This window comes from Amphiura filiformis, chromosome 1 (assembly GCF_039555335.1).
Source record: "Amphiura filiformis chromosome 1, Afil_fr2py, whole genome shotgun sequence".
Lineage (NCBI taxonomy): Eukaryota > Metazoa > Echinodermata > Ophiuroidea > Amphilepidida > Amphiuridae > Amphiura > Amphiura filiformis.
In genome coordinates this window covers 10,785,598-10,806,353 of record NC_092628.1, presented here as the reverse complement: position 1 = coordinate 10,806,353, position 20,756 = coordinate 10,785,598, and the positions used below count along the sequence as shown (strand labels likewise).

The 20,756-nt window shown below is 36.6% G+C and overlaps 3 protein-coding genes across 3 annotated transcripts in view; 1 reads left to right on the top strand and 2 right to left on the bottom strand.

The window, feature by feature from the left end:
* The window catches only part of LOC140151840 (uncharacterized), a 30,302-nt gene extending 20,387 nt beyond the window's left edge, over positions 1 to 9,915 (bottom strand). Inside the window, exons 1-6 of the mRNA XM_072174196.1 lie at positions 9,562 to 9,915; positions 5,883 to 5,980; positions 4,176 to 4,330; positions 2,588 to 2,718; positions 1,421 to 1,556; positions 586 to 692 (exon numbers count right to left, since the gene is read on the bottom strand). Coding sequence (XP_072030297.1) covers positions 586 to 692; positions 1,421 to 1,556; positions 2,588 to 2,718; positions 4,176 to 4,330; positions 5,883 to 5,980; positions 9,562 to 9,673 — 739 coding nt within the window. The 5' untranslated portion in view covers positions 9,674 to 9,915. The remainder of the gene's footprint in view (positions 1 to 585; positions 693 to 1,420; positions 1,557 to 2,587; positions 2,719 to 4,175; positions 4,331 to 5,882; positions 5,981 to 9,561) is intronic.
* Positions 9,916 to 10,223: 308 nt separating this feature from the next.
* LOC140151956 (glutaredoxin-related protein 5, mitochondrial-like) lies at positions 10,224 to 12,714 on the top strand. Its single transcript, XM_072174294.1, has 2 exons — positions 10,224 to 10,592; positions 11,337 to 12,714. Exons 1-2 carry the CDS (start codon positions 10,328 to 10,330, stop codon positions 11,507 to 11,509), a joined length of 438 nt encoding a protein of 145 aa, XP_072030395.1. The 5' UTR covers positions 10,224 to 10,327; the 3' UTR covers positions 11,510 to 12,714.
* A 3,885-nt stretch (positions 12,715 to 16,599) lies between these two features.
* On the bottom strand, positions 16,600 to 20,308 carry LOC140151735 (uncharacterized). The gene is made up of 3 exons (XM_072174103.1): positions 19,372 to 20,308; positions 18,267 to 18,464; positions 16,600 to 17,709 (listed from the first exon to the last, which is right to left on the bottom strand). The coding sequence occupies exons 1-3, from the start codon at positions 20,302 to 20,304 to the stop codon at positions 17,584 to 17,586; spliced, it is 1,257 nt and encodes a 418-aa protein (XP_072030204.1). The 5' UTR covers positions 20,305 to 20,308; the 3' UTR covers positions 16,600 to 17,583.
* Positions 20,309 to 20,756: the final 448 nt, after the last annotated feature.

Genomic DNA, 20,756 nt, shown 5'->3' with positions numbered 1-20,756 from the left:
CGTATGGCATTTTCCAATATACTTGGTTAGTTTTGTGGGGTTCATTATCGAACCCCAACGGTTTTAGCTTGTATTTATATTATTTATCAACATAGGCCTATTTGTTTGTGATATTTCAAGCGTTTTAAAATTTCAAAATAATCCCATTCAATTACACGGTTGACAATGAAAATTTATTGAATTTAGAGAATGCAATGCGGCCACCACCTGATTTTACAGATATTTTTCACTTAAAATTAATATTTCATTGAAAGACTAGTTTTAAATTGATTATCTAACAAGTATCCAGTAGTCAATGACAAAAGGCCCTTAAATATTATTTAATATTTGTGGGGATTTTTAAAAGGTTAAAAAAATGCCAGAACGACAGACCCAACCTTCTCATTTTCCCCTTTTGAAGGCAAAACAACAATTACTTTTTGTGCCTAATCGACATGATCTTAATATTACACACAGGGAGTGTGAATTTCAGATGGAGTCACATGCACAGGTGACTTCACTTGAAATCTACATCACCCCTTGTGTGGGTTCATGTCTTCCATAGGGGGTATATGGATTTCAACAGCAATAGCCCCATTTACCTACCGTTTGCATTGACATGGCCATTTGGTACTGCTGCCCTCTTCTCTAGAATTGCTTTAATAGCTGGTTTGTCCTGAACAATATCTATGGGTGTTTTCCCAACAAATTTCCTGAAAAATAATAATATGGTTGATATGAATAAAGTTGCCATTACATTACATTTTTGAGTTAGTAAGCTTCAAGTCTTAATCATAAATAGGGCAGATTTACAAGCAAGGAATGTGCCTACTTAATTATATCTGAATTTTGCAAATACAAATATAGGGATCCATTTGAATGTTTGATTTACTTTAATCAAAGAGAAGTATGATTACAACCAGTTCTCTGCATATATATATCCTTGTCACAATCCCCCTTAAACCTTGATCATCAGATACAAGTAGCCGGGGATGTGATTCAAAGCTCGCGAAATATCCTGAAGTAGTAGAAAATCCTGAAAAACTGTGTAATTGGGCTAAAATACCCCAAAATGGGTTGAAAATCAATTGCACAAATTTTGGCCTAAAAAAATCCTGAAATCCAGAAAAATCTTGAAGAATTACACCCTGAAGTAACTCTCCCATCTAGAGTTAATAATCTTAAATCCCATTCAACATTTAGACTACCTATACTATGATTAGCTCGTAATAGGAGAGAATTATTCGGTTTTATTACTGTGCGAGTCAACAAAGTTCCAACTTACACACACATAAATTCACAAAAGCGCGCATCAGTCACGCAAAATGCAAAGCACAGTTCGCATAGTTTTGGCGCCCAGCTGCGTGTACTCCATTCTATATTAGTACACGATGTTATGAGTCTCGCCTATGATGAGCCGATCAGAGTATAGCAGCCTTACCCTTTTGTTGCCTTGATGGTTGTATCTGCACCTAGAGTGATCAATTCTTTGATGATCCCCACATCACTCCTTCCAACAGCATCATGTAATGGTGTAGCGCCATCAGCGTTGGTCACATTAATGCTTGCTTTACGCTCTGTAAATTACAAGATATTGTAAATGAACACTATTAGCAATGTTACCTATTAAACAGAGTTATCTTGCACTTACCACAATGCATTTCTTCCTCGTACCGATTTGCTACTCAGTGCAACGTGAGTCGATAGTGACAAAATAACTTGATTACCAAAGCTCATCCAGATCTGGTAACTGAGGCATTTCTTGTCAATATCAAACCATGTTGCACTGAACAGTAAATCAGTATACAGGGAAGAAATGCATTGTGGAAGTGTAAGATATCTTCTACCAGGTACACTTAACTGGCATATTATGTATGGCTGCTTTACTGGTTTTCATTGTCTGTTCCCATCAGACCACAGATTAAATAGAGTCATGTACACCCTAAATAACCCAATGATATACCACCATACAGGATTGTAACCTATGGTGACCAAAATACACCAAATGTTTTTTTCAGCAAAGGCTCAATTTCAAATAATAATCTGGTCTTAAGTTATAAGCTTGAGGTTGAGGGTTAAAAAGATTTGTGCATATACTGTGCTTTGCGCGCATTAATGTCTGTAATATTGATACTTGTTTGGTCCCAGCCCATAAATACATCTGCCCTGACATTGCAAATATATTGTCATGCACCGCCCAGTGGATGGAAGCTTCACTCTCAACCAGATCCATAGAAATATTCGGTAAAGTAACTTGCCGAGAATCGAACCCATGATCTCCAAGGTTAAAAGGCGAGGCACGCAAGTGCGTAGATCAAAAGAAGACTACCCCGTCTGGTCTATGACACTAACACACTTATTACTCAGTGACAATATAAGCAAACACAGGGAGCTGTCTTTTGGAATTTGCAGGAGAGCATTAAATTGCTCTTCTGGAGCCTTCAAGGAGAGCTGTTCAGAGCATATACAATATAATAGAATGTAGGAAGAGAAGAATGGTCAACTAAGGAGAGCAAAAATCAATCCTATATCAGATTTAAGGAGAGCAGTATTACTCTTGCTCTCCTCAAAAGGCAGTCCCTGCAAACAAAGTACATACGGTACTTACCACCTAGTAATTTGACCATTTGAGCTGTACCATATGAGGCAGCATAATGTAAGGCTGTATTACTGGTTGTATCATCATCCATCCCATTCACATCTACTCCTGCATTGAGAATGTTGGTCACCAGAGGTATACTAATAGGAAAGAAAACAAGCAGTGATATCATCAGAATGTTTACCCACAATGGTGCAAGTGGGTGAAATACATGATAGTGGTAAATAAAATCTCAGAATCTATACCTCCCAACCTTCTCCTTAGACTCAGCATCAGAAATTTTAAAGATGATTTGAAAATCCATTCTTGCAAAGATTCTCCTGACCATATTTATGAGATATTTGCAAATATGTTATGTTTATATACTAGCTCTAGTCCATTTGGCTTCCTCCATGCAGTGATGTCAGTTCTTATTCTAGTGGGCCCAGTAAGAAATTGTGTGTTGACTCAAAGAACAGGTACGTTTATGTGCGATCGAAGGTGGTGCATTTTCTGTATAAGCAAAGTAATTGCGATAACGTACTAACGTCACTGCCTTGGAGAAGGTAACTCTTAATATGTGACCGACCGTCCACCACAAATGAGCCCACAAGTCGGCCCTTCATAAAATTGAGATTTTTACAGGTTTATAAAGATCATACATGTACCAGCTCAATAAAATGTAAATTTAGAATAATTTATATTTTTTGTATAGCTGTGTAACTTTACAGCAGTATAAGAGAAGTATGAAATATTCCAAATCTGTGAAAATCTAATTTTTCTCAAAATATGAAATTTTTGGATATATTGCACTGTAGCTCAAAATCACATTTGCCTACTTCCAGGCTCATTTGTGGTGGATAGCCATATATTTTACCTAACAGGTTAAGGGAACTGGAATGAGCGTTTTGAGCGTTTCGACAGTATTTTTGTGGGACATGAGAGCACATCAGACCTATCGAATTGTATTCTGAATACGAAGAATGTCTTACTGACATGACATCAAATAATTTTCATTTTATGAAAATCACGATATAATACAAATTTTATGACAAATTAATAAAATTTGATATTTTTCACATTTTTGAGATAACAGTCCTCGAAGTAAATTTTATAAATTTAATGATATATTCTTAAAGTGTACGTAGCTGGAAGGAAAAGCCGACGATCAATTGAAAATTTTGACATTTCATATTGAAGATATGGATTTTTTTCCCAAAAGAACCTAATTTTTGTTGGTGTTTTGGGAAAAAAAATCCATATCTTCAATACGAAAGGTCAACATTTTCAATTGATCATCGGCTTTTCATCCCACCTACATACACTTCAAATATAAATCATCAGATTTATAAAGTTTACTTGAATACTGCTAATATCAAAAATATCAATTTTAATGATTTGCCATAAAATGTGTATTACATTGCGAATTTCAAAAATCAAAATTATTTGATATCAGAAAGACATTCTTCATATTCAGAATGCAATTCGATATATCTGATGTGCTCTAATGTCCCACAATAAATACTGTCCAAACGTTCATACCCCAGCCCTTAATATATTTTGAAGTAATTTAATATTTGCATGGCTGATTAAACAAGATACATAAATCAGTATTTACTTTGATTGTGCCACTCCTTGTAACATGACATCAAAGAAGACCCTGGTGACTTGTGGGTTAGCAGCAATATCTATGGCAGTCTTGCCCTGCTCATTATGGATAGATGGGTCAGCACCGGATATTAGTAAGGCACGCACTACATCTGTATTCCCAAGCTAGATAGAAATTGTGACCAAAAAAACAACAAGACAATGACATTATATTGTTGCTGTTCTAGCAAAACCTTGTAACACCAACAGCTGCCATGTGTACAATGCTATATATGGTATTGTACATATTTAGCACACAGCAGCTATTCGAGTTACAATATCAATTTTACTCATGTTGAGTCAGTGGCAGGCCCTGTAATAAAAAACATGTGTTGAATTATAAGTTTACTTCAACAAGTAAACTAACCAAATTATGTAAGGGGTTGTGCAATAATTATGAGTCCTCAGGGGTACAATTTCCCTCTTGTCCTGCCAAAAAATCTCCCCCCCCCCCTTTGGCCTTAACACATGCCAAATGTGTAAAAACCTTCAATGGTCTAGATATTAAATGCGAGTGTAGCGAGCAGGAAAATGTGCATATGTAAGTGTTTTATTTAAAAGGTGTCCCCATTATGTGTGCAAAAAATTGCTTGACCCCCCTTTCGGCTTACCAAAAAATTCTTGCCCCACAATTTTACCCCCTACTCATAATTATTTAACAGTCCCTAACACCACCTCAAAGCACCGCTGTACAAAATGTATGTTGAATATCAGAATATGTGTGAGGCCCCTCGACTTTGTGTCCTTTCAACTTCATAAGAAACCCGGAAAGACAACAGGAGGGCCAGCAAAAAATTGGCTTATTTCAAAGCCTGTATACATGTGCATCAAAGAAAACACTTGAGTGATTGTGGGTTACCCCAGGTGTAACAGCTGGTTACTTGTAATATAAAGTCTGCACAAAAAGTAACGGAGCTGTTATAAATACGCCTATAGCTTCAGAACCAATAATTATTTTCACAATATTTCAACACAAAAAGAAGGATTTATTTACGCACATTTTGATACACAATTTGTCCAATTTTGTTCAAAATTAACAATACAGCAGGGTTTTGAAAGAAAGGTACCCAATTCAAAAGTTGCAGCTATTTATGTTGATTTGAAGTAAGCGTGAAGATAATGGGGGCTTTACGTGCTACAGTGCTGGCACAATAACCATTGATTGCTGTAAACTGCAACTTTTAAATTCCGGTATTTTTTCTTTAAAAGCACTACTGAGTTGTTAATATTGAACGAAATTTGACAAATGGGGTATCAAAATGCGCGTAAATAAATCATCCTTCTTTCTATGTTGAAAATTGTAAAAACAATTATTAGTTACAAAACTATAGACGTATTTACAACAGCTGCGTTACATTTTGTGCAATTTATGACAAACTTGCCCAGTCATATCATATTGTCTCTACTAGCTTAATGCACTGATATAGTATGCAGGACTGTAACCAGTTCTTCTGTGGAGAACTGGCCAAGCGAAGCTTCCAGCTAAAGTCTGCTATTGCACTCACTTGATGTAAATTTATAACCTTTTTGAAACAACTTTGTTCAAATACATGCAGCATTTTGTAGATACCAACATTTCGCAGGGAGGAACTTTTATACCCTGTATTAACTATAACACTAATCTACATACCCCGAGCTAGATAGCACTGTACATGTAAATGGTGTCAATAATAATTACCTTGGATGCCATGTGCAGCATGGTTCCTTGCTGTGGGTGTACGTTATTTACCAGATTTGCTAACTTAGGGTCTACTGCACCACTCTTCTGTCCACCAGCTGAAAGATTAAGAAAGATATTGTTAATGAAAATATTTGTAAATTTTGAAAAAGTTGCATTTTATTTTTAAAATTAAATTTGATGGTTTAATACTTCAAAGCCAAACCCTTATGACTGACTAGGCACTTTCTATGAATGTATAAACAGTTTCAACTTGCGCATTGTATCCCCTGGGGGGCCACTGCCATTACAAGGTGGACACCATGCTCGTGTACAAAAACGCGTAAAAAGGGTAGCTTTTCACGGACAGGCGATGTACGCGCGTACAGTGCAAAGGGTGCCAGAATTGCCCAAATCGGGGAAAAAGGGTATACTTTTACAACAGCTTGGATGCGTGTAAAGGGTATATATTTTACTATTCATGAAAATAAAACATTTGAGACATAATCGGGTCGTAATCAATCGTAGCTAATCGTGTTTTGTGCCGGTGACCCTGTTCGGGGACAATCCCGACTTCTGTTTACATTCTATGATTCCGAGTATTTTTAACCCAGCGAGGCAGCGACTCCGGGAGAGTTGCCGCAATTGAGCAATAGCGGGACCCCTGATAAATTAGTGATAAGGCCCTTCGCACTTGATTATTAGTTTCCCGTTTAAGATTTTGAAAAAGATGACTTTTAATTATTAATTATTAATTATCTTTTATTTTCTTTATTTAGTTTGAACAATTGTTTTGACTAGAGCGGGCATTTAATTACTTTACAACAATATTTGATTTTATAAATAAGTGAAGGTGGAGTTGTACTCTTTGTTCATTCATCAGTATTGTTGATATTATTAAAGTCAGAAAATGACAAGTAGAAGTAGTTGAAAGTTATTTTAAAGGAGAAAATTAGAAATAAAAATAAAATAATTAATTATTTTGAGATTTTCAATTTTGGACGCGGGCGGTAAACAGGAAACTAATAATCATGTGCGAAAGGCCTAATCCCCATACAGGAGAAGGTACTACGCACACTGTCTCTACATATTTCTGCGAGATATTGACCTGGGAACTTTAATAGGCTAACATACGGTGGTTCTCCACAACATAAACGGGAATTCATCCAGCAAAGGCTTACTTGAAAAGGGTATGATTTCAGACTTGATTTGAAAATACTTGTTTAGGGTGGGGAAAACATGACAAAATACTTGTTTAGGGTCCATTTTGAAAGTCCATACATGAGGATGGTGTCCACCTTGTAATGGCAGTGTCCCCCGGGTTGTATGCACATGTTTATAAACTTTCTCCTGGATATAGCGGGCTTGAAGGGGAGTTCTAACAGACAAATTTCACAAATAGCAATTTCCTTTAATTTCTTATGTATTTCTTACATGGGGAAACAAAATTTCCCTCCTAATCCAAATTACCTGGGAAATGAGCTTACTGGATTCCAAATTTTTCCAGATCTGAAAACCCCTTTGTAATATTAATTTATGTGCATAGGCTCTTTCCACAGGAATGCTATCAATGTCCAGTGTACATATTTGTATTATTGAATTTATGTAAAGACGTATAGGCCATGTTAATGTGTCCTTGTTGTGTGTTTGTACAGAACCCTCATGCCATGTGAACAAGAATATCAAAATATTTTCACTTTCAATTGCCAATGTTTTGATGACTGTATGTGTACTTTTAGTACACAGTAACAATAATAGATCAAACACAATCCTGAATAATATGCATACCATATATTTGCTTGTCACTTCCTGAATGTGTACACAACAACCCTACACAACTGGTTTAGTTATTTTATTGGCAACTGAAACCAAAGTGAACTGAAAATCTAGTAAATGAATTTGCCATATGAATATGCGCTGAATCGATTCTCTGATTTACGCCAAAATTCTGTGGCTGCCAAAAAGAGGCAACACACAAGAAATTCCTAGGCCTCAGGACAATTAGGTCTACATACATTGTATAGCCCCTCGGACCATATTAGTTATAACCGTTAGTAAAAAAAACACACACACCTTTACCAAAAATAGCCTTAAAGAGCTTTAAAGGGGGGTTATCATTTTCTTTGAAGGGTGGCCATGAATATACTGGGGGGCATAATTTTTTATACCAAAATAGGGAGATCATAAAATTATCAAGGGCCATTACAAAAAAATGTATACAATCTTTGCAGTAACAAACTTACTTACTTAGAATGGGAGGTAAGAAAAAATTGACCGTCACCCTGGTCACATATTCATTAGGCCCTTTGCACTTGATTATTAGTTTCCTGTTAAAGATTTTGAAAAAGGGACGAGGTGACTTTTAATTATTAATTATTTCACAACAATATTTGATTTTATAAATAAGTGAAGGTGGAGTTGTACTCTTTGTTCATTCATCATTATTGTTGATATTCAGCCCTCGAATTAACCCATGGCACCCATGGCATTTTGCCGTGGGTGCCCACCACCACTGCCGTAATGCCTTCAAAATATGTCCTTACCCAAGGCAGTCACTTGCCGTGCCCTCTAATGAATTTGCCGTTGGTGCCCCAGCCCTGCCCCTTCATTTTAAAATCATCTATCTATGTCTGTGTGTGTTTTCTCCACTTTTGAGAAATTGCCTTGGTGCCCTTCTCAAATTTTCAACAGTTGCCATGATGCCCTCTTGAAATATTACAAACTGCCATGCTGCCTTGCCTTTTCAGTGAAAATCCAAGGCAATTCTCAACTTGCCCTAAAAAAGTTGCCGTGCCCCTTCTGATACTTAATTCGAGGGCTGTTGATATTATTAAAGTCAGAAAATGGCAAGTAGAAGTAGTTGAAAGTTATTTTAAAGGAGAAAATTAAAAATGAAAATAAAATAATTAATTATTTTGAGATTTTCAATTTTGGACGCGGGCGGTAAACAGGAAACTAATAATCAAGTGCGAAGGGCCTTTCGCCTTATCCCCTTGACCCCATGAGTAAATGCAAATTTATACATTTTGTAATTTTACACACACACAAATATTTATGTTCTTTTGAACATATGGCATGAATAATATCAGTCTGTACTGTACAGTAATAATACACCAGGTCGTATAAAATATAACCAGGCATGATCAGCTTCATGTTCAGCTGCACACATGACATATTCGCTCTGTGAGCTGTGGCTGCTGTGTTCTTATGTGTTCTAGTTTTATACTCAATGCACTACTATAGGCATTATGTCAACATGGTCAATATGTACATACAATTGTATATATAGCCTTAGGTCATGGTCATGAATCTTCCCCGATACATTTGTACTGCCATGCAATGCATGCATACGGTACATTTCATTCAAGAGGCTCCATATCAGAATGAGGTCTTGACTCTTGTTTATTCATTTTTGGCATGACCGACCAAGCACCCTCACTAGTCGCAAGCAGATGTTTATAAAGAGGAATATTCATGTCAGTTGGTATACATGTCATTTGTAATGCACACACACACAGTCACAGTACTGAGTACCATTCTGACCATGTACATGTAGCAGACTGTACAGATTCAGTTCAAGTTCAATCTTCTTGTCTTTGCCTGGGTTTTTAAATCGAAATCAAAACAAATTTTAGCCCCTGTAAAATACCATTTACAGATAATTGTAAGCTACAAAAAGTTAGCAACAACCTCTACATACCTGTCGCCGCTGCTCCACCAGGTGAACTATCTGTAATAAAACTCCTTACAATATCTGTCCTGCCACTTGCAACAGCCGATCGTAAATTGGCCATCGTCGCTTCGTCTGCCATACACTCAAAATACGGGTCGGTGCGTCTAGCCCGTATAGGGCAGACCCACCTCAATTAGGAAAATAAAAATAAAAGGAAAGCCAACGTGGCAAGGTCAATGTTATACACTTCAGTGGGTTTTAACTTAGATTTATGTCACGGACGATTGAGTTTTCATGGCTGATCATAAACTCGACTGCCAACTCACAATTTGTCGTGTTGACAAACTTTTCGTGTCTTTTCTGACTGGCTGGCTCTCAAATGTATCGGACTTTTAGTGTGCTGGAGAATAATACATGGAATCAAATGATTGAACCCGGAAGTTCCCCTTTTAACCTTTAAATTCACATTAAAATTTTAGACAATATCAATACGCTAAGGCTTGTTTTTCTCTATGTTTTAACTTTCAGATGATGTTCACATCACATTTACTGAGTTCAGTTATTTTTATATGGTAGTATGGGACGGAATTATGCATACATTTTATAACTACACGTGAAATAAGTTTGCTCTATATTTTTCAACTTTGACATTTGGTGTCAGAATATGAAACTTATTGTGGGTGTTGTTAGGCTACATGTCTTACATGTGTTTTCATTGGAGACCTACTCATAGTGCATTGCACAGTGTTGTAAAGTAACTATTTTAAGTGATTTTTCGCCTTCTAATCCAAAAATGAGCCACCTTTTCCAGATAAACCGGGTCCTAAGGAACCCGCAAACGCAGAGTATCCTGCAGAGGTTATATTCTGCGGCATCCACCGGTTCAAAGGAACACATAGATAAACTTGTAAAAAATGACAAGGTCGTTTTGTTTATGAAAGGAGTACCAGATCAACCACAGTGTGGTTTTAGTAATGGTATGGTTCAAATTTTGAGGATGCATGGAGTTGAGAAATTTGACAGTCATAATGTGCTGGAAGATGAAGATCTTAGACAAGGTTAGTAAATGAAAATTGAAATATGCAATGAAGATCAAGCTCGGGAGATCAAGATGTCAATCACTTGTCCCCACTTCACTTGACTAGTGTCATGGTTTTTAGGCTTTACTTTCTTTAGTCTTACGTAGTACCATATAAAGTTGTTTTCTTTAAACTTCCGTGGTCGTGCCTGTGCAGGTCGCGTACACCAGCGTAAACACAAAAGCAATAAACAATCACGCTGATTGGCTGATCAATGCACTTGACAACAAGCCGGCTGACCCATTGGTCTTCGGCGCGGCGCGTAGTAGGCGACCTTGTCACTTCTACGCGATCGCAATTCACCAGTGCGTACCCGGACCACGGAAGTTTAAAGAAAACAACTTTAGATGAAAAATTAACAATTTTTTCGTCTTGCAAATAAGTTTTTTCACCGAGGCAGTGAGGCTGCATATAATTATTTTTGTTTCACATCCAGAAGATTTCGCTGAATTGAAGAGGGCATGAGTTGTTTGTTTCTGCAAAATTGGCATTGCTAGTGCAAGTTTGTAATCCTTTTCCAACACATTCTTTGAAAGTGATAGGTACCGGTACTTTATTGAGGGACAGAATACAGTACTATAAAATCCTCAAAAGTGATATGTGTTACTTTTTTATTACATCAAAATGAATTGCTGGAGCTTTAAAAGTTCCTTGAAAATGTTGAATCAATGTAGGGCCTACATGTACTGTAACTTTGCTTTCTGTTATTTGTTTCTTTGACAGGTATCAAGGACTATTCAAATTGGCCGACTATACCTCAGCTATATTTAGATGGTGAATTTATTGGTGGAATGGACATTGTATTGCAGATGCACCAAAAAGGAGAGCTGATTGATGAACTCAAAAAAATTGGAATAAGATCAGCGTTACTAGATGAAGCACCCAAAGAAAAATAAGACACTTATCTGGAACCTTCCAAGTTGGACTTGCAATACTTATGTGACTCTTTTAAATGAGATTACCAGATTAACTTGTCTTGTTGTACAACCAGTATTATATTTATCTTAAATACAAATCATGGTTTGTACAGTGTGTGATACATGTATTTACTGATCTATTCTTACACATACAAAATGAATAGTCACTTTTTTTGTAGCCTCTTGTCAGCTAATAATGATCAATTTTGATGCAGTTGTGATAAATATAAAATATCTACCATGATTTGAACAGTGAACACCTTTGCATTGAAGTGGAGCAACATGGGATGTATCAAGCAGAGAAACAGCCATGATTCAAGTTGCTGATATCCATATTTATTGTGACCCATCATATCAAAACCCTCCAGTTTCAGTGGGGTTTCATTTGCAGATGAAAGAAGATGGGAAATACAATGTACCGTACTAAAATTAAAAAGAAATTTGAGATTGTTTCACCTGATTTCAACAAGTAAGCTATAAAATGGTTATTAAATCTCAATTGTAATTTCTGAAGACAAAGTTCTGGTAGATTATGATGTGATGGGTCACACATGACTGGCAAAAATGCTATGGAAGAACTCTAAAAAATACAGTATAAATTCTATTGGTACTCAGGCCTTGTGTTTTTAGATTTTTCCAGGCGAGCTGTCAACAGCTGTAAGGAGGGCTTCCTCCTTTATATATAAAGAGGGGTACTGATGAAAATCAGGGTATTATTCCTCCTTAATGGGTAGAGTACACTAAAGATGTGAAGTGTGCTTCAAATACATGGACAACCCATGATTAATTTTGACAAGATCCAGCTGGAAAAGACAATGCTCTGTGCTCCTGTAATGTTGTTAACAGTTTTAAAATGGTATTTGGATATCAAAGACAAATGTTGGATTATTGAAACTCATTTTTCTAAGGTCCTTTTTAGGCATTGTCCATAAAATTCCATAATTACTCACTAGATTCTCAAATTAAAATAGGTTTCCACAATGTATAAATGGAAAATAAAAGTGCATAAACCAGTTTCCTGGTAAAATATTTCAGACTGTATTTTAATCAAAGTACATTTACTTTCTCTTTACTCAGTTTATAATCTGTTAATTACATGCACTTTTCAGAGAACTTGCATCTTTTTACAATGTACATTGTATGACTTTTGGTTACGGTGATATAAAAGATCAAAGCTCACAGCAGGTCAACATTTTAGAATGCTCAGATTTCTTTAAAACTGAAATTGTTCATCTTAAGGGGGTACACACCCCTGCCCAATTTTGTGCCTATTTTTGCAGTTTTCTCAAAAATTATAGCGCATTGGTGACAAGTAAGATATGTACATTATAGGGGCAAGGACTACAACTATTGCACTGGAAATTTTGTTTCAGCGCAGACAACAGTTTTGGAGTTATTGTCTGTCCAAATAACTTAGACACCCGGTTTTTAGGATATATTTCGAAAAGTTTTCACTTTGGCAAAAAGTCATGAAAGAAAAGTTGCTAAACACGGTTAGACCTAACAGAAATTATTAGTAAAGCGATGAAACAATATTCTTTCTTGTCTACTTTTATTCAATTTTGACCGATTTACAGCAAGATATCTGGGTCCAGCCGAATATTCCTAATGACTTGAAACTTTTGATGGGATAATCTATTTACAGTAAGGGGTGTTTGAACATTGTAATCATGCATATTGATCATTGATTCCACCCTTTTTTCTTTAATCCTTTTACTAATTCACAATAATGGCGGTCTACTCAAATGCATTCAACAAAAGCATGTTTGCAATCTACCGCGACAGGTCGTCTCACACGCATAACAAATACACTACTATCAAATAGGTTGATGACAATATTTGATTGAATGGACTGCACTGTGCCATGATTTCGGTGAAGGACGCCGGTTCAAATCCTTTGTTTGGAGCAAATCAATAATTTCATGCACAACTTCTATAACTCAAAAGATGTCACAGTTGGTGCATTATAACAAATGATAGGGCAAGTTACTATTCGTCTGAAGTGTACTGTGAATTATACTCCTCACCAATAACATCAGAACATTCATAGGGCATACAATTTGTATTTTCTTAGAATTGGACCAAGCCAAAAGCATGCACAGAAGCAGGGACGGATTTAAGCAGTGGCCCGGTGGCCCGGGGCCAGTGGATTTTGCATCGGGCCAGTAAACTTTTTTTTAATGAGACGGCGCCCACCGCGAGCTTCACTTTTGAGCCTGATAATAGTGATATAACACTTACGAGACTGATATCAGTGATGGTCATATTTACACAGCTTTCTGCTCTGCCTGTCACTTACAATTTATATCTTTATTCAATGATTTTTGTGTGTAATATTTATATTCTTATTCTTGCGTTGCTAGCAAGTTGGAAATATATGGCCGCTTTTTACGATGATAGTAGGCCTATGTAATACTTAGCTCTTCCATGCGCTACATAATTATAATTATCTGATGATGATAGCGATACCGCAAATACCGCCTAGTTTGAAACTTTTGGAACTAAAAAAGGCAGGACTACTGACTGAATTTGTGTTAGTGACTATACACTCCCGGACACTCTCTACATTGAGTACATTCAGTACAAAACAAATTAAAATGTTAAGGTTTGCTTGACTTTAAGGGCTCGGATGTTTCCACATATATTTTGTGGGACCTGAGAGCACATCAGACATATCGAATTGCATTTTGAAAACGAGGAATATAATTTTGATTTTTTGATATTTGCGATATGATACACATTGAATGATGACAAAAAAATTGATATAGATTTTCCCCCAAAAGCACCGACAAGAAAGTTTTTTTTTTTTGCAGTAGAACATATTGAAAAAACTGGGCCAGTAAATTTATTGCAGGGCCACTAGATTTGCCATTTCACTGGCCCGGAGGGCCAGTAGAAAACTGAAACTTAAGTCTGTCCCTGCACAGAAGAAGATTCAAATACCGCGCCGAATTGTTGTAATTGGTTGAGGGACAGCTAGGATCACTGAGTTAATACACTAAGAATAAATATGCCAATCAGAAACACTGTCTGCATTTTATGAACTGAATTATATTTTTCATTTTTATAAAATGTTTTTGGTGAGGAGTATAATTGATTTACTATTCATCCATTCACTATCCAAAATCACCATACCTACAAATCTGTATGAGACCTTCCAAAATAATGGTACCCAACTTCTACCGTATTATTTTTAAAGTGTTGAGAAAAACCTTCCAATTTCAATAGAATTTCTGGTAAACTCTCACTCAATGCTTTGGAAACACAAAAATCCCGTTAGGTCTCGGCGAATGTTAACACTTTTCTTTCATGACTTTCTTTGTAAGTGGATATTTTTACAAATAAGTAATAAAAACTGGGTGTCTAAGTTAATTGGACAGACAATAGTCAAAAATGAGGAAAACCAATATTTGATCAATAAATCAATAACTACTTGCCTTGAGTTGCTGAATTTACATATCTTATTTGTCACCAATGCGCTATAATTTTTGAGCAAAATGCAAAAATAGGCACAAAATTGGGCGGGGGGTGTAGTACCCCCTTATTACAAGGATTAAAAGAAGTATAGTTTGCACTCTGTGATTGACATATGACATTTGACATCTTTTGTCCTGTATCTCAGTAACCATAAGTTGTAGATAGTATAAACTATGTATTTTTAAATCCCTGTGACAAGGTGGATAGTTTGATATGCATAATTACAGAAGTCCCAAGCATTTTTCATTTTGACCTCTGTATTATGGATTTACCCCCATCCTGGAGTTAGCACACACTTTTGGGAGGGACAAAGGAGCTTATTTTATTCTAAGGTGGCTATCATTTTCTTCGGATGGGGGTCCTAAATTTACAAAAAGTTGGCGTTAATAAAATTGTGACCCCCCTATTTTGGAAACACAAAAATCCCGTTAGGTCTCGGCAAATGTTAACACTTTTCTTTCATGACTTTCTTTGTAAGTGGATATTTTTTCAAATAAGTAATAAAAACTGGGTGTCTAAGTTAATTGGACAGACAATAGTCAAAAATGAGGGAAAACCAATATTTGATCAATAAATCAATAACTACTTGCCTTGAGTTGCTGAATTTACATATCTTATTTGTCACCAATGCGCTATAATTTTTGAGCAAAATGCAAAAATAGGCACAAAATTGGGCATGGGTGTAGTACCCCCTTAATACAAGGATTAAAAGAAGTATACAATGTAGTTTGCACTCTGTGATTGACATATGACATTTGACATCTTTTGTCCTGTATCTCAGTAACCATAAGTTGTAGATAGTATAAACTATATGTATTTTTAAATCCCTGTGACAAGGTGGATAGTTTGATATGCATAATTACAGAAGTCCCAAGCATTTTTCATTTTGACCTCTGTATTATGGATTTACCCCCATCCTGGAGTTAGCACACACTTTTGGGAGGGACAAAGGAGCTTATTTTATTCTAAGGTGGCTATCATTTTCTTCGGATGGGGGTCCTAAATTTACAAAAAGTTGGCGTTAATAAAATTGTGACCCCCCTATTTCGGCAACAAAAATTTTATGACCCCCCCACCACCGATACACGTTACCCCCTAAACAGGCTAAAATTATATTGAAATCAGTCTTTTTGAATAAAATAAACAAACAATCTGTGGTCATCTTGTGACTCCCTACATTTTTGTCATCAAAAATTTTATAATTTTATGACCCTCCCCTAATTTTCTTTCTAAAAATTTATGACACCCCCTACCGTATATTTGGTCCTTCTTCCAAAGAAAGTGATAGCCCCCTAATTAACTCAAAGAAATGATATCAAACATCAATCGTTCCTCTGCTCTTGTGGTCTGTATATTGGATATATATGATAGCTCAAGTGGATTTGCATTTATTTAGACGCAAAATATGCAACGAAAAACACTACTATGCTGGTGGCCCAGGGGCTGGTGCAACTACCGTGGGTAGGGTAGGGGAGGGGCTTCTCAATTAGGTTTGTGTAGGGATTATGTGGCTGGGATTTTTAAACCATAGCCAAATATCACACCAAACTAATAGACAATTTTGTGTGCTTTTTCCAGATTTGCACCAATGTTTGTCTACAGTAGCAGCACCAGAAAACATATAGGGGAGGGAAAATCATTCAACTGAATAAAAAAAGGGCAAATGTTCATAATTTTCGGTTTTTGCTGGGGGGAAGAGTTCTGACTGAGCATTCCCCCCTACCGTGCCTTACATCTTACATAAGAATTAACACCTTACATAACAATTAGTATCTTGTGTACACACATTTCCACTGATTTATATCTGAAATTCTTTTCAAAACTGCACTTGTATTGTAAATAAGTCATTGAAATCACAAAATATAAATCTTTTATTCTATATTCTATTTATTTTTTCTATTGATTATAATATTGCATAGTACATATTGCATACAATTTTCAAGTGATATTAAATGTGTCACATCAATCTATTATTAATTAAATGTGATCCACCCAACATGAGTAAATGTGGTTGACAGAGTAAAATGTCAAATTGTGATGGGCAATAGCTAAAAATAGAAACCTGTGCATCTAAAGGCCAAACATCCCAACAAAATCTTCGCACAAGCATATGTACCAGCCCGAGGTACCAGCATCAGAGACTCGGCTCATTCAGGGGTCAATAACTGGGTATATTCACACCTCAAATTTACAAAGCATAATTTTGAGGACAAGGATTGAAAGAGGGATTAAGGAAGCGTGATGCCATAACTGTAACCAATCAAGGCACTACGACACAGCCATCAGAAAAGTTCTCGGCGACTCTCCTGTGACATCACTCGTGTGTTCAACAGCCCATTCAGCCTGATGATGTCATTGATGTGTGTCTCAGAAGATACATGATAATGTAGGCAGCCATTTATAATATATATAGTAAGTCTAGGTGAATAGTTTAAAATATTATTTTAATTTACTTTTAATAACCTGAAAGATGTTCAAATAGCCAGGGTTTATATTCACTACTCTTACACACCAATCAAAATAAGTATAATTTGCATATTATGGTAGGTGTTGCGACTTGATCGTTTACAGTTTATTTAGTGATGGTCTAATGTTTCCATGCGTGTTGATCCCCTCTGCCTGTAATCCATAGATAGTGCTGGAAGACGCTCGTGATGACCAACCCGCTGTCTTGCAGGACTGTTGTATGAAACTGGTGAACCCTGTCATAAAATAGATCAAATTAGAATATAGTGAATCTTTACATGTGCATGTATGTGTGTTATATAAAGTTCAAGGTTCCCAGCCACTCACGGAAATCAGGGTTACTGAAAATCCATTTTTCAGACAGAAAAAAATCAGAGAATTTAAGAAAAACATGAAAAATCATGATATTTAAGATTTTAGGGCTTTTTTATACTTTTATCTTATTTGTGATCATTTCATCAATGTTTGCCCCCTTGAAAGTTGCCTTGCCCCCCCCCACCTGAAAGTGCTGTATACACCACACTGGTCGTTTAAAGTCCACACCATAATACAACATTGGTAAAGTGGAAATATTGGAATTTTGGAGTAAAATCTAAATGTATTCTCACATATATTGACAAAATATACATTTTGGTAGTTTGAGAAAGTTTTTTGTTTCCCGAATCTCTCTACTTTTTAGATTCTTGAGCGCCATGGCAAAAAAGAAACAACAGAGGTCAACAATTACCAATATTTCCACTCACCATATCTCGCACCAAGCAATTACAAAAAGTTGACAGCCTTGATAACGTACCTGTTGTTTCCTGGCTCCAGCAGTCCTCATAGACATGTCTGTCTTACTGCGGGTGACTGCAAGACTTCCCACTCTCCCAGCAAGACGAATTGGTGATCTGTCTGTAAACATGCGATTGAAATTATCCTCACGGTTACTGAGTTCACTTCGGTACCACCGAATCTCTCGCCTTAGTTTCTCAACTTCTTCTCTTGGATCCTAATAATGAAATACATGTGAAACATATGAAAAGTGCAACCAAGGATCATCAGAATGCAGAATTGCATATTGTGATTGCCTCTGAATATAAGGGTGATTAGACTGTCTTTAACAACTAAAGACCTCACAAAAATTAACTCAGCCATAACATATAAATTATAATTTAATACATTGGATTGGTATTTGATAAAAAGAGGAGGAAGACAATTTTGGGCAATTGAGTATCGCCCATGCCGATAATGTACTATGATAATTGTTCATGTGAGGTTATACAATGTAGTTCATGCCAGAAAGAATGTTCACTGTTGTCACTGAACTTGTGAACTTGATTGCGAGTGGATGGTGGCAGCAGTGGGATTTTGAACCCACGCCATTGAAATTGACTAGCTTGTTCCACATGCACAAGTACATGATGGCAGACTGGCAGTTGTAGGATAATTAGGAATTGTGATCCCATGCCATCGTATTATGACTGAACTTGCTTTATTAAAGAGCCCATGGTGGCAGGGGTGGGATTCAATCCCTTGCCATCAAAATGACTGAACTTGCTTGACATTACAAGCTACAATGTACGGTACTGTACATAATTAATATACGAGTAGCGACAGTAGCCTATACGTACCGGTAGTCCGGTACATTGACTGTACATGGTCGGCTTATTGGTGGCAGCGGTGGGATTCGTACCAACACCATCAAACATGCCATGAATCCCACCGCTGCCACCAAGTACTCAAGTCATAAGCAAGCTCAGTGTGACAACTCGTACATTGTAGTGTATGACCTAGCATTGTGATAGGTATGTACATTGTACACTGTACAGGGTTGATCTATTAAATGATTTTTTGTTTTGACTTATATTACAACCCTGGAAATATGGGATAAAGAAACCATCCAAACCAATACTTACAACAAATGACCCATATGACCTAGTTGATTGTGGTGGCACTTGATTTTTTGAATCACCTGCTGCTTGTTTCATTTGCTCATTTACTGATGATGATACTGACGACGACCTCAGTTCATTTTCCTTCACCTGTTTCAAATAAACCTCCAAGTTCCTATTCTTCTGTTCCAACCTCTCATTTTCTCTCCTAATCTCATCCAACCGCTGCTGCCAGTTTTCTTTATCAGTCTTTAAATTAATCTTTGTATGATTTAAATCCAATTTCAATTTATCAATCAACTTCTCGTGTTGAGATTTTTTGGTATCAGCTTCCTGATTCTGAGCAAGTTGAGCATGTAGTTTTTTAAGATCTTCTTCTCGTCTTTGAAGTTCTGCTTGACATTGAGTTAAAGCTGCAGTCAGGTTTTTGGTTTGTGAATCATTTGCATTTTGCGATGCTCTGCTTTTTGTTTCAACTTGCTGCTGAAGTTCACTACTTAAATTTTCATTAAGCTTTTGCAATGCAGTATGTTCAGATTCTATTTGTTTCAGTCTCTCGTGTAGTTCACAGTTTTGTTTTTGCAATATAACAACATGGTCTCCACTTTCCTTGGCATTCTTACATGCCTCGCGTAACTTCACAGCATTCTGTTTTTCTTTATTGCTGGCTTCCAATTGTATCTTTTTCACCTGAACCTCACAACGCCTTTTCTCATCATTCAACGTTTGCTCAAGTTGAGCCAATCGGTTTCGGGCATCGCGAATAACGTTAGCAATCTCCTCTTCATATGCATCTTTTGTTGCCTGTAACTCTAGTTCTCGCTCATGATTCTTTGTAAATAGCATGTGTACAACTTGAATAAGTTCAGCAACCTTTTTTGATACTTTATACTCGAAAGATTTCTTTGAAACTTCCACAGACTTTCCGTGTAAAGAAGAGTTGTTGTTGTCGGCCATTACGTTGTCATGTAGCGTAAGTTTTTAATTTCGTATATGTTTACGCACAGATTATAATTGGGTAGAACTGCATGCAACGCTAGCGGACTTGGTAGGAACTTAGGCTAGCAGTCATTTGCGGCTTATTTTAACACTATTCCTTTTTCCACAGCAGCACCGCATGATGTTATTTTTAGGGAATGTTCACAAATAATTTGGTAGGGGCTGGTAAAAAGGGGGACCAAAAGGTTTTTGCACTTAAACTGCACACTTCAGTTTACTATTTCTCATTGCGGAATTATTTTGTTCACATAGGCCCATGGGTAGATTTACCATAGGGCAGAATGGTCATCAATTTGCTAGTAAGGTGACGTCATTAAAATGTAGTCATTAATGAACCCCTGATTTTGAAATGGTCATCAACAATATAGGTAAAGACCATTAAGTACCTGTAGGCCCGCTTTTTTTATTTT